At 44.4% G+C, this 14,473-nt stretch overlaps 1 protein-coding gene across 1 annotated transcript in view; it reads left to right on the plus strand.

Moving 5' to 3' along the window:
* The first annotated feature begins 1,385 nt into the window (after positions 1–1,385).
* Positions 1,386–14,473, plus strand: part of SHC4 (SHC adaptor protein 4) — a 139,704-nt gene continuing 126,616 nt past the window's right edge. The window contains exon 1 of the mRNA XM_023227117.2: positions 1,386–2,398. Within this exon, the coding sequence (XP_023082885.1) occupies positions 1,814–2,398 (585 nt within the window). The 5' untranslated portion in view covers positions 1,386–1,813. The remainder of the gene's footprint in view (positions 2,399–14,473) is intronic.

The raw sequence follows: 14,473 nt of genomic DNA on the forward strand, positions 1-14,473 counted from the left end.
ATGCAGATAGGTGCGTTATCTCCCTGGGGAGCAGGGGGCTTGGGAGGACGATGCCGCTTTCACGATGCCTCTTTCACTGGTCACTCTCAACCATTTAATTCAGAGCCTGTGTTTGGATCCCAAGGGAGCTCAGGCTCCCAAAGTCATCAATATACATGAGCCTAATGCAGCGTTAGGGTCAATAAGATAATGAAGGTGGCACCCTTGATTCCTTTGGTTGCCAGTTTGTCTTAATTTTTTAATTAACAAACAATTTCAGATGACAAAGCCTTGAGCCACGGAGTAGTGCAAGCTTTTCTGAGAGTTCTTCATCTCTTCCTATGTGAGATTTCCACCCTACCCTGACACCCCACACCCCCGGTGTTTCAGCAGTTTCTTCTTCTCCATTCCTGAAGAACCTGCATTTTCTTTTCCCACCTCTGGTTTTGGCTTCCTGTGTGCTAAGCCTTTGCAGTTGTCATCATGTCTTCAGGATGCATTTGATAGGTACAGGAAGTTGCACCAGACGGAAGATGGAACCAACAATCAATAAAAAAAGAACTATGTTTCTAAGAAAAATGCATCATGGCTTCCCACAGGAGTTGTGAACCATATGTCCTAATATCCCTGGAACAATGGGTCTAATTTTTAGCTCTTCTGCTCTGCCCTCCCGGCCATCTCAACAAGAAAGAAAATAGATCTTTTAACCTGCTGCTCCCCAGCTAATGATCTGTAGTAAAGATTGCCTTTCCTTTTAACTCATTCATCAGATACCACAAAATAAAGTATGTCCCTCCTCTCCCGCTAGCTTTATTTCTCTCGGCTACTAGTTTAGTATATTTATGGTCTATGAGTCATCAAGCTGCCTCCTGATTGGATAAAAACCAAGCACCTCTGAGACCGTCAGTCAATTACAGCTATTCTCAGCTTCATTCACAGATTTATTAGCTTGCACACACAGAGAGAAATTCATTCGGCAAAGTTCATTCATAAAAATTTCAACACGCTGCGTATCATCCTGCACATCTCAGCTTTCGGCTGCAAATGGGCTTCTGAAAAAAGCTCCGAGAGGAGTCCAGGAGGGAGGGAAGCTCTGAGCGAGGGTAGGCAGGCTGGGAGGGGATCTGAGGAACACGGACCCATCACAAGTCAGTGAAACAATGCGGAGCAGCGCCCGTCAGTAGTACTCCTGGCTGGTGGCCCAGAACGATGCAAGACAAGATCTTCCAAGAGAGGGCAGCCTTCGGAGTCAACGAACCCAGGCAGAAGGGCCTTTGGCTCATAGATACAATTTTTTTTTTTCTTTTTGAATGAACAATCACTGGAACAAATAAAGGGTTAATAGGCCAGTCGTTTGCCCCGCCCTGTGGGAGCCGAAGGGAGCAGGTTCGAAAGTTCCTGTGTGCAGAACAGAACGCTGGGGTAAGGGTGGGAGAAATACTAAATATTTCTACTAGGCTCCTGCAAGGCTAGTGATGCGGCGGGCCCCCCTGGCCGGCGCTCGCCCGGGTTCTGTGCCTAAGAGTTGGCCGTGAGCGACCACCGCCGCCGGGAGCCTGGGTCTAGGCTCTCCCGACAAGGATTCCAAGGCGAGAACACTGGTGCCTCTGCCTGGGCCAGGGAGGGACTGAAATCAGAGCAGGGGAGGCGTTTCCCCGCTGGGCTGTCACCCTTAAGGGGCCGGGAGCCGAGGTGGGCGAGCTCCAGAGCAGAGTTGGAGAGGTGGCTGCCGCGAGTTGCACCGGGCGTTGAGGCATTTGATGTCTGCACCGTTTATCTACCAGACGAGGAGGCGATTTATGCAACAGTATCCTGTTTCAGCACTGCCAAGGCTATGCGAGAACGCAGCCAGGACAGCCTGGCAGGACTCGTGCTGTATGTAGGACTCTTCGGGCACCCCGGGATGCTGCACAGGGCCAAGTACAGCCGCTTTCGGAACGAGTCGATCACGTCCTTGGACGAAGGTAGCTCCGGAGGCTCGGTCGGGAACAAGGGCTCACCGCAGCCTCCCCACCCCGCCCTGGCACCTCACCTGCCGGCTGAAGATGCCGCCTTGCCGTCGCAGGAGAGCCCCACCCCACTGTGCACCTTGATCCCCCGCATGGCGAGCATGAAGCTGGCCAACCCGGCCACTTTGCTGAGTCTGAAAAACTTTTGCCTGGGTACCAAAGAGGTGCCTCGGCTGAAGCTCCAGGAAAGCCGGGACCCAGGTTCCAGCAGTCCCTCTTCCCCAGAAACCAGTCTAAGTAGGTCTGGGACCGCACCTCCACCGCAGCCGGACCTGGTGGGCCACAGGGCAACCACCCTAACCCCGGATTCGTGCCCGCTTCCTGGCCCTGGGGAGCCACCCCTTAGGAGCAGGCAGGACAGGCACTTTCTACAGCACCTGTTGGGGATGGGCATGAACTACTGTGTGAGGGTAAGTCTATTTTCCTCTCTGCACTCTTTCTAAGAACTTCTGTGGAAGGGAGCATCTTCTCGGCTTTCTGCAAGGGGTCTAACGTTACCTGCCTGGGTTCTGTGTTTGGACAGGACATGATTCAACTGGACTAAGGGGGAGGGGGGCTGGGTTTACAAATGTCCCTGCAACTATCTGACTTGTACTGGAGTCAGGCAGCCTTTGGTTCAAGGACATGAACTGGTGCTAACTTGTAGGACATGAACTTGTGGGTACTTGGCAGGTGTAGAGGCAAGTTCTGATAGAGGCAGCTGATGGCACCACTTTGTCCCCACTGGACCTAGTATTCTGGCCAAAAAGAGTCAAGGACTTCAAATCTGATCAGTGATTGAGACTTGGTAGGTTATACTGGCCATTGTATTTTGGATGTATACTGGCCATTGTATTCTGGATGAATACAGTAAAGATTTCTGTGCTATAGAAACACATGGTGTGTAAGGGGTTGAATTATTCTTTAAAAATTTATTTCAGCATTTAGCAAACACTTCTCAAAACATGTACGAGTCTCTAACCTTGTGCTAGGAGCTAGTCTTAGCTCTCCATTGCACATTTATTGCCTTTACTGCCTACGCTGCAGCAAGTAGGCCTTGTCCATGAGCTATGGGCAAATTCAAGGTCCTTGCTGGCCTTGCGTCTGTCCTTGCTCAATCAAGATTTCGGCAAATGAAGATTTGGCCTGTGCCCTTTTGGAGCTCAAATTTCAATGAGGGAGATCAATGAATACATGCAAAATACTAAGATAATAATACTTAGCAATAGATAGCTAATATGAGAATGCTGAGGGAATTCAGAAAAAAGGAACGATTATGTGATCTGGGATTCATTCACATGGGGAACCCTCAGGAGAAGGTGAATCTTGGAAGAAATGTCAAATCCGGGTTGGCAGAAAGGAGGAAATTCCTGGTAGGCCAAGAATAGGAGCAAAGTCACTGTGGTGGCTGCAGGGGAGCATCACACAGGCTGGGCCTTATGGAAAAGGAAGGGGAATGCTGGAGAATAGTGGGGGACTGAGGGAGGGGCTGGCTTGTAGTACTCAAACAAGTACGAATTGAATAAAGACAAATAGAGATCACAAGTAGCTTGAGAGACCGAAGTTGACCGAAGCTCTTAAATGCCAGATGAGGAGATTGTAAATACTCTGGCTGGTAAATGAGAATCCTCCTAGGTTTGTAGGGCATGACTTGCTGAAAGTAATTTTTAAAAGACCAGTCAGTTGATTTATTTGACATGGATTGAAGCAGGGAAAAATTAGAGACTTGGAGGGCAGTAAGAAAGATACTCTGCGAGTTTAGGTATGAGGGAATGAGAACACTGATTAAGGTGGAGAGGAGAGAAAGGAGGTGAATGGTAAGCCATTCTGTGAGAGAAGAATGAGAGAAACCTCAACAACCCTGGGAGATTAAGCAGATTATTTCAGATCATAATATAAATAATAGAAGAGCAAACATTTATTGAGCAGTGGGTAGATTGGTTTGTTACCATTGTTGTTTATTGGGGTCGTGAAGATTATTGATGGAGGGTTGTAAAGGGTGAAGAAAAGCCTTTCAAATTGAAGTCTCGGAATGATGTCAGTGATGCCAATGACTGAAGCAGAGTAAATTAGGAAGTGGACTCGTTTTAAGTTTGTTTTTGACATATTAAATTTAATGTAATGATCTCTAAATAATGCTAATATGTAGGTAGACAGTCATATAAGACTAGCACTCAGGTGAGATGTCTGATCTGAAGGTATACAGAGCTAGCCCAATAACTGTGTTACAAACAGACAATTAGGATCTCAAGGAAGGCCAAATAGTAAACACTGGAAGGGTTACAGAGAGAGCAGGCTTGGGCAGTCCTGGCAAATGGGTAACTAAAACCTCTAAAGCAAATAAATGTATGGGACATGCAGCTCTTGCCCTCCCCCACAGTGACATGGCACACAGTGGAAATACTTTCATGTTTCTACTCAAAGTTCATGGGCATATTCTCATTTGTCAAGATTAGGTGTGTGCCAGGCCCTCATGGGAAAACGAGTGACTCTCCAAACCTGGGCTCTCTGCACCTGCCTTACTGTCACCTACACATCCTTCAGCCTCTGCCTCAGCTTTCCTTTCCTCTTGTACCTCCTGCAACCTCTCCATACCCACACACCTGTACAATTTTAAATGTGAAAAGAGTTGCTGTGTGATCTCCAGTTTCCCTAGGGATTGGCTCCTCTGGCATTTTAGATTTTTAATGTGGCCACCATCTGTCTTCTCATGGCAATAATCACTGACCCCAGAAAAAGTGAAGTGCCGACCCCATGACCCAAATGAACCTCACAAGATTGCCAATATCTGTGACATCCAATACAAGCTAATGACATCTCTTATGAAGTCAAAATACGTGAAAGAACCTACTTTATTAAGTTTTATAGAATCCTAACTTTGAAAGATGGAAGAGACTCAGAAGTTATCAAAGTCAATTCCTTTATGGTGAAACCAAACCCCAGAGAAGGGGTTTTTCAAAGGCCACACAGGTGAGTTAAAGCAGAGTGAGATCTAGATCCCAAATCTCCTGTGTGCCATTCTTACCTGTCTTCACCACAAGTTTCCATGCTTGTTGTTGTTCTGTTACTCAGAATTCTTTTGAGATGTGAACCAATTTTGAAAAATGAAATGACAAGCTATTAATTTACAGTAAAAATATCATACCAAATGAACCAAACTTGTGAGCTCTGTATTCCCATCTGTAGGAAAAAGCACGTTAAAACATTTAAATCAAACCTTGCTTGGTAATAATGGATTCAGAGGAGAGAACTGAGAGAAAGATGATCTTAATGGCTAGTTGACACACGGCTGGTGGATTTAGGGGCAAATTTTACAGGAAAAAGGCCACTTCATATTCTACCTTCTTATCCATATCATGTGAATGCTCCTCTCCCTGCCCCAACTTATTTGCTAATCCATTCATCCATTTATTCAACAAATAATACAAATACGCAATTGCATTATGAATCAATTATGCAGCAGTAACTGTTCTAGGCACTGGGCGTCTATGAACAAAACGAATCACTCCTAAGCATCAGTAAACAAAAGAGACTAGATCTGAATCATTGTGATATAGTTTAGTGAGTGGAGATAGGTTCAATTGAATAAATGAAAAAATATACTATTTCAGATGGTAATAAGTGCTATGGAGAGCAATGAAGTGGGGTAGGTGAAAAAGGCAGTAGCTTGGGTGGGAATGGAAGCTATTCCTTTTGGGTAAAAAGTGGAATTGTTATAGCTACTCTTTATATTGTTTTCTTGCATCTTTTCTCTTTACAATAGGGACTATATTTTCCATCTGCACTGAGCTAGAGTTGACTTTGGGTTAAACATTCTTTTTTTAAAAATGGCTCATTTGGTCTTATGATGGAGAATCAATTATACAGCTGAAAACACTTTATGAATCCTGAGCACCTGTTTTGAGTAACTTTAATTTAAACTCAGACTTTGGACACCCCCCACCCCGAAAGTCTCTCAGGGAAGGGGGCCTAACCATTCTTTGAAAGATATTGAGCCAGGAATAGGACAGTGAGATCCCAGTCTGGGCAAAGTAGTGAGGTGGGCAAAGCCCATTAAACGGTGTGAAATATGACTTCATTCTCCCCATAAGACTAAGTCTGCTTTCTTTAGAGGCCTTTCCGAGTCCATTCATCCATCAGCAGACAGTCATTTAAAGGTCCCCCAGGTGCCCAACATAGTGGGGAATGTGGAAAGTCTACACCGTGACAGTGTTCTCCTCTTTAAAATGAGGGAATTGGCTTGAAAGCCCTCGCAGCACCAGTGTTTAATGAATGAAGGGCTCCTTTCTCACACGGGAGGTGTTTAAAATGTCAGTTTCCTTTCCACCTCTGAACTTGGCTCAAAGACGTAATAAAGCAGAGGCAAAGAAACCAACCCCGACAAGCTGTGGCAGGTAAGCGCAGTGGCCCTCACCACAACCCCCTGAGGAAGGCTGTGTTCTCCAGGTGAGGCCACTGAGAGCCCAGGTGTTTGTGATCCACAGGATACTTCACAACTAGTAAGTAGCAAACTGAGGATTCCTATCCAGGTGTGTCTCATTCCAATGTTCCTCCTCTTCCCAACCTCTCACTTGACTCCAAGCAAGACGGGCAATCTCTGAAGTATGGGAATGGAGTAACATAGATGAAAGGCCACATTGTGCAGGATAGCCTCATCATAGCACCAGCCCATGGAACTTGCCTTGTCATATCCATGTAAGTGATTTCAGTCTCTTCACTTCAGCCCAGCCCAGCCAACTGTTTCCTAGATCGTATTAGTTTCCTAGGGCTTCTGTAACAAGTACCACAAACTGGGTGGCTTACTACTATAGAAATCAATTCTCTCACAGTTCTTGAGGTTAGACGTCTGAAATCAAGATATCAGCCAAGTCACTCTGTCTCTAAAAGCTGTAGGGGGGGATTCTTAGAGCTCTTCCTTGTCTCTTCTAGCTTTTGGTAATTGCCAGCAATTCTTGGTGCTCCTTGGCTTGTAGGTGCATCACTCCAGTCTCTGCCTCTGTCTTCACATGCATTCTCTCTGTGTGTTCATGGCCAAATTTCCCTCTTTTTTATAAGAGCATCAGTCATTGGATTAGGACTCACTCTCATCTAGTATAATCTCATCTTCACTTGATGACATTTGCAAAGACCCTCTTTCCAAAGAAGGTCACACTCTCAGGTTCTGAGGGTTAAGACTTGTACATATCTTTTTTGGTAGACAAAATTCAATCCAAAACAGTCCCCAAGAGCATTTATTGCAATGTGTTTGCTCACATAGGCCTTCTTGGGTATCAAGCTCATCAGCTTTATGTGCAAATAGAAATTTGTGTTGAAAGATTTTCTTTACTTCCTTTGTAAATCCCACAGTATACTCTTACCATCCATCTTCTCCTGTCTAAGGTATCTTATCACTGAGCCAGTAAACTAGTATTATCAATCATCTACTGTCTAGACTATATGTAGTCCACAGTACCAAATGTTATGTCTACCTCAAGTAGCTTTTCCATAGGAGAGTACAGGTCTAGGAATTTGAAGACTTGTATTACAGTAAGGGCTCTGACACTAAGTTGTGTGACTTTGGGTGAGTCACTTCACCTCTGTGGACCTCATTTTCTCATATTTAAAAGAAGTTTCTGCCAGGCACGGTGGCTCACACCTGTAACCCCAGCATTTAGGGAGGCCAAGGCATGCAGATCACTTGAGGTCAGGAGTTCGAGACCAGCCTGGCCAACATGGTGAAACCCCATCTCTACTAGAAATACACAAATTAGCCGAGCATGTTTACGTGTACCTGCACTCCCAGCTACTTGGGAGGCTGAGGTGGGAAGTTTGCTTGAACCTGGGAAGTGGAGGTTGTAGTGAGCTGAGATTGTGCCACTACACTCCAGCTTGGGCAAGAGAGCGAGACTCTGTCTCAAAGAAAAAAAAAAAAGAAAAGAAGGAGAAGGAGAAGAAGAAGGAGAAGAAGTAGTTTGAACAAATGCTGCTTAAAATCCTGAGACTCCAGGTCTTTTTTCCTACCTGTTTGAACCCCCTTACTATTAGGATCTCTTTTGGTTAGAAAGAGTTACCTTGAGGAAATAGTGTTTATCTGCTTCGTGTTAGCAGAGAAGAGAAAGAATGTCCTTCAGGGATGCATTCAATTCTATTTTAGCACCCTCTTGCTAACACTGAGCTGGCTTCACCAGTAAGGCAGAAAGGAGGGTGTTATACTGGCATGGGTGGAGGCAGTGAGTTTTAGAGAGACGGAGGGTGGTAGAACAGCATCCAAGAGCATTCCAGGGAGGGCTGAAGCGTGGGCTAGCTTGGGGGCAGCCCAGGGTTGGAAGAGGTGAGTGATAGTGGATGGGATTGTGGGAACATGGCATTCATTCCTCATGTGTCTGGCCAGTTAGGTCTGACTGGACTTGGTGTCCAACAGGAGGACTGCAGAAGCGACAGAAATTAAGCCTTCTGTATTTTCTCCGGACAAAAGAGCCAAGAAAAAAAGGCCTTGCCACACACATAGCCTGGTAACTCTAACCTTGAAAGAGGGAGATTTGTAACTCCAGGAGACTCCTGGAAAGACAATCCCATGGTTTATACAATGAAGCCAGACCTGGGTCGCTCAGGTACCCACAGTGAAGGGAAATGGCTTTCTGCCTCTGTAAATTTCCTTCTTTTCTAAGTTATTGGTAGTTGAGAGGGAGGTAGTATGGATGGAAGGAAACAATTCCAGCTAAAACCGATGACTTGGCTTTGAGGGTATTGTATTTTCCTTCCTATTTCTTTCTTGGAGTAGATGTGGAAGTAGATTCTGCTAGAACTTAGAGAAAGCCTGGCAGGTTTGACCCATTCCCCTGTTCTCTCTAGACCTTCACATATCCCTTGATTGGTCCAGTCCTTCCATGCCCCTCTACACTAGAGCCTTAACTGCAAGAAAGAGTCTTAGAGAGCAGTGAGTCCACACACCTCATTTTGCAGCTGAGGAAACTAAGGCTCAGACATGTGAACTGACTTGCCCCCAGCCACACATCTACCAGTGGCGGAGCCCAGACAAGAGCTCCTACTTCTGTGTACAGCACTGTATTTTCTACCTCCATCTTGCTTCATCTTCCCCCACTCTCTGAACTAAATGTGCTACACCAAATGCCTCTGCATGATTAAAATGCTGGGTGTGCTTTTTAGAAAGATAATTACAAATACTTCTTTCTAATAGGAAATTTGTCTTAAAATAGCAGTAAGAAGAAAAGAGGGAGCATAGAAGAGTGGCAATGAGCCCAAAGAGCACTGGCTTGGCCAATTTCAACCTTTTGATTAAGGAGGTCCCTGTGGATGGCTGTGGGTTCATGCTGGGCCAGGACTTGTTACCACATGCATGGACTGGCTCCCATTTCATTCATTTGCTACAACCCTAATGACCTTAGGGTCATTTCCCCAATATGGCTTCCTCTCATTTCCACGTTCATATTACTCTGAAGCCAATACAGTGTTATCATATGGAAGGACCGAACCAAGCCTGGATCCCAATATGACAGTTCCATCACCAGGAGGGTGATCTAAATGATGCATACAGGCTGCCCCCCCCCGCCCCACCCAGCTTCACTCACTTACGTCATCCATCTGCATCTGAAGGTGGCTAGGTTTGCACACCCACCAGTGGCATTGGAATGTGAAGACATTTCTAGCCCCTTTATCTTTCATTTTCCTCTCAGAATATGCGGGAAAGAAGCTGAGAACATCTTCTTCCTGGGTAAACATACTGGGACATCTTTCTTTTATGCAAAGGGACAAAGAGTACTGGGGGCTGCGTGAGACCCAAGAGAGGGATCCTACCTTCTCAACTCAGGGAGCTTTTTCTCGTTTAACAATGTTACAAAGAGTTTTTAAGGGTAGTAAAACTCTAGGATGAGTACAGGCTGTTCCTATTTCATGAAGAGATTGCAGGTGAAGAGTTAATTCGTACATCAGTTCTTTGAGGTATGAAATTTCCCAGAGAAATGTAACTAAAACTTGATAAGCCTTCTCATAGTTAGGGAGAGGATAAAATAACAAATTGTATGTAAAAAGCTTAGCACAGAGCCTGTCTCATTGTAGGTCCCAAGTGGAAGGAGGAGAATGGATTTTCAATAGCCTAGGGGTGCCTCTGGGCCAAAAACTCAGGATAGACTAAACTTGGTTTTGGCATTTCCCCGCATTCCTTTGGCATACTTTCTCCTGGCCAGCAGCGCCACCCTGGCAGAACTTTCTTCCCTAAGTCTTGCCATGTGCTGCTCACCAGGGAGGGCCTGCCTGCCTTTTCTAAAGCTGCCTAGTGTTTATCCGCTAGTCCCCTGCTCCTCCAGTGCAGCACAGCGAAAAGCATCTGAATTTTGGAAAGATGTTTATTTACTTCACTGGCTCTTTATTGTAGCATTTCCCAAAGTTTGCTGAGGACCACCTGTATCAGTTAAAAATGCTTGTTAAAAATGCAGATTCCCAGTCCCCATCTTGGACTTATTGGACCAGTATGTCTGAGGCTGGGGCCCAGAAACCTGCATTTTTGGCAAACTCCTTATGTGATTCTGCGGCAGAGAAGATTTGGGAACCTCTGCTGAGTCCAGTCAGAGCAATGGTTCTCAACTGGGAATTATTTTGCCATGCAGGGGACATTTGGTAATGTCTGGAGACGTTTTTGATTGTCATAACTGGGAGGGGAGGTGAGTGCTACTGGCCTGTAGTGGCTGGAGTGCAGGATGCAGCTAAACAGCCTACAAGGCCCAGGGCAGCTCCCACAACACAGAATTGTGAGGCCCAACGCATCAGAAGTGCTGAGGCTGAGAAACCTTGAGCCAGTGGGATGAAGTGTATGAACGAGGGATGTAGATTAGGAGGCAATATTAAATGGAAAAATAAACAACTGTTCAGTGATTCCTGTAAATCTAATCTAAGCCACTTCTAAATGTTCTCATTTTCTTCTTTCCCCTCTTTAAAATCTACAGATTCTCTAAAAATTGTAGTTCACACCACTTTCCACCCAAACAGTACTCCTGTGGCTTCCATATCAGGATCTCAGGTCATGGGATGAACGTGGACCACATGAGCCATATGTTGCTATGAGCAACTTGTATATCAAGGATGTCCACATTAGGACAGATTCTACCTTAACCCAGGGGCACTCAGGCTAAATGGCATTGACAGGCTAGCTTAGTTTCTTTTTCTGTGGAGGGGGACGGAAATATGAGATTTTATTAGCATTTGTTTGGAAATATAGGAACACAACATCACATTCTCATTAACATAATAGCTATGATTTGTTGAGCTCTGTGTATGTTGCAGGAAGCTTGCAACAATTACCTCACAATGACCCGTGGAGTGGGTAGATGGAGAGGAAACTGACACCAAGAGAGGTCCATTCTCTGGCCTTGATGCTTGTAAGTAGCAAGCATCAGTATTGAAATGGGAGTCCAACATGTCAACTTCATTGTTGTAGTTTGCTTTACACAGTGTTTTTGTTGTTGTTTTATTTTTTTAACTTTTATTTTAAGTTCAGGGGTACATGTTACATAGGTAAACTTGCATCATGGGGGTTTGTTGTGCATATTATTTCATCACACAGGTATTAAACCTGGTAGCTATTAATTATTTTTCCTAATCTTCTCCCTCCTCTCATCCTCCACCCTCTGATAGGCCCCAGAGTGTGTTGTTCCTCTCTGTATGTCCACGTGTTCTCATCATTTAGCTCCCACTTGTAAGTGAGAACATGCAGTATTTGGTTTTCTGTTCCTGCATTAGTTTGCTAAGGATAATGGCCTCCAGTTCCATCCATGTCCCTGCAAAGGACATAATCTCATTCTTTTTTATGGCTGCATAGTATTCCATGGCATATATGTACCACATTTTCTTTATCCAGTCTGTCACTGATGGTCATTTAGGTTGATTCCATGTCTTTGCTATTGTGAATAGTGCTGCAGTGAACATACACGTGCATGTGTATTTATAATAAAATGATTTATATTCTTTTGGGTATATACCTAGTAATGAGATTGCTGGGTCGAATGGTATTTCTGTCTTTAGATCTTTGAGAAATCACCACACTGTCTTCCACAGTGGTTGAACTAATTTACACTCCCACCAACAGTGTATAAGCATTCCCTTTTCTCCACAATCTCACCAGCATCTGTTATTTTTTGACATTTTAATAACCATTCTGATTGGTGTGAGATGGCATGTGGTTTTGATTTGCATTGCTCTAATGATCAGTGATGTTGAGCCTTTTTCATATGATAGTTGGCCACATGGATATCTTCTTTTGAGAAGTGTCTGTTCATGTATGTCCTGTCCCCACTTTTTAATGGGTTTGTTTTTTTTTTTGTAAATTTGTTTAAGTTCCTTATAGATGGTGAGTACTAGACCTTTGTTGGATGCACAGTTTGCAAAACTTTTCCCCATTTCTGTAGGTTGTCTGTTTACTCTGTTGATAGTTTCTTTTGCTGTGCAGATAGCTTTGTATCTTAATCATGGTATCCTACTGTTATCTGTACCTTCATTTCCACAGAGAAATGCATTAAGATTTTTAACAACTAATTTACAAGTAAATTTTAAGAGCAGAGCCTGTCTTGGGGTTGAAAACTTCCTCTAGTTAGAGGGGTTGACATTCCAGAAGGCAGGGGATTTGAAAAACTCATGTGCTTTAAGGACAACCCCAGAAATTGGATTTTTACTCTCAGTATCATCAGAGAATAATTTATTATATAGATGAATCATTTATTGGGAAGTGGTGCAATGCATAATTCAAACTTAATTTTTTTTAACCTAATGCCAATCCTGGCTCCTTGAAATGCCATTGTCCCTCCCATGTCCCTCTCAGCTTGGTTCCTTTAACCCTGGACTCAGAACTCATCTGATACATTAGACTACAAAGTTCTGTTTCATGGTGAGTTAAGCTCTCCAAGGTCACAGGGCTCATCGGCAGCAGAGCAAAGACTAAATTTCACATCTTCTTATTCCCAAGCCAATGCTCTTTCCACTACATTATGTGAATGAGACATAATTCTTGCATAAGTAGGTGTAGTAGGAAAGTAAAGCAAGGATGTCCACATAAATTACTGTAATAAATGTTAGGTTATAATAAATGAGACCAACGTGATACCAATGAAGGATTATGGGAGTTCAGAGAAGAAAGGGCGCATCTTCCACTTGAGATGATTAGAGAAAGTTTCATGGAGGAAGAGGTATCTTACCTGAGTTTTAGGAAATGGGTAGTGTTTCCATAGGCTGAGATGGAGAGAGAACACCCTAGGCAAAGTGAAGGCATGGAGGTGGGAAAGTGGAGGATGTATTTGGGGAGCGGTGAGTGGTTTGACTTGGTTGAAGAGTGCAAGAGGCATATGTAGGAAATCAGAGGGAAAATAAGATGGACTGATACAACAAGGTTGTATAGTACCTGAAAAGCTGGGTTTTCAACATAAAGCCATTGGATATTTTTTTTAAGGGGGGAATGACAAACGCAGAGGTATGCTTTAGGAAGTTTACATGGGCTGCAATGCTCAGAGAGGATGCAAGAGGAGGGGCCTGGAGAAAGGCAACCAGAAGAAAAACAGAGTGGTAACAAAGGCAGTGGCACTAGGAAGAGAGGGGAAAGATGGGACACCTAAAGGAGGAAGAAGCCACCAGCTTCTCACCCATTCAGAAATGGGTCACAGGCAGGAAAACGAGGGGGCAGGATGGATGGGGCTGGGGATGAATCCCATTGTGCATGTGCTGTGTTCAAGGTGAACCCAAAGCATCCAGGTGGAAATCTCCAGCAAAAAATAGAACAGTTAGAATTGGGGAGAAATTATTTTTGTTGTTGTTGTCATCAAGGCCTGTGGAATGTACAAGGCTGCCACAAGGAGAGGGTAGAGCAGGATTTAGGATTTAGGTGTTCTATGGAAAGGGAGGAAGGGAATGGGCAGTATGAGGAGCAGGATGGAGAGAAGACAGGTCACCTAGGGAGAGGATGGAGAGAGTTTCCAGGAGAGAGATTAGTCAAAACCATATCAAAACCCATGGAGGGTTCAAGGAAGATGAGAACTGAGAAAGAACCACAGGGCTTGGTCTTTTATATTCTTACTCCTACCCTCCTCCAGGATATTAGCGCCAACCATCACAACCCAAGCACACCATTGGATATCCCACACCTCTACTGTCACCTCCGCCCACTCAGTGACTAGTGCCTCCCTGTTGTCAGAAGTCTGGGGGCCATTCGAGACCACTCACCCTGTCTTGCCGCACGCAGCCTCCTTTTATCATGAACTGTCAATTCCACCTTTAGGACATTCTTCACACACTCCCATTTTCCTCCATCCCCACTGCAGTTTCTAAGGTGGGGGCTCTAGTATGCAGCATTTTAAAACTTATTTGATCAGTTTCTTATGGAGCTAATATTCTGTGAAACACAGATTGGGAAACTCTGCTGTTGTAGCTTTCATTTGAAGCTAGGAGATCAATAATCATAATACAAAGTAGAAAATGATATATGCCTATAGAAAACAGTCAGATACATCAGTGTGATGAAGTAGATATGT

The sequence above is a fragment of the Piliocolobus tephrosceles genome, chromosome 6 (genome assembly GCF_002776525.5).
Source record: "Piliocolobus tephrosceles isolate RC106 chromosome 6, ASM277652v3, whole genome shotgun sequence".
NCBI lineage: Eukaryota > Metazoa > Chordata > Mammalia > Primates > Cercopithecidae > Piliocolobus > Piliocolobus tephrosceles.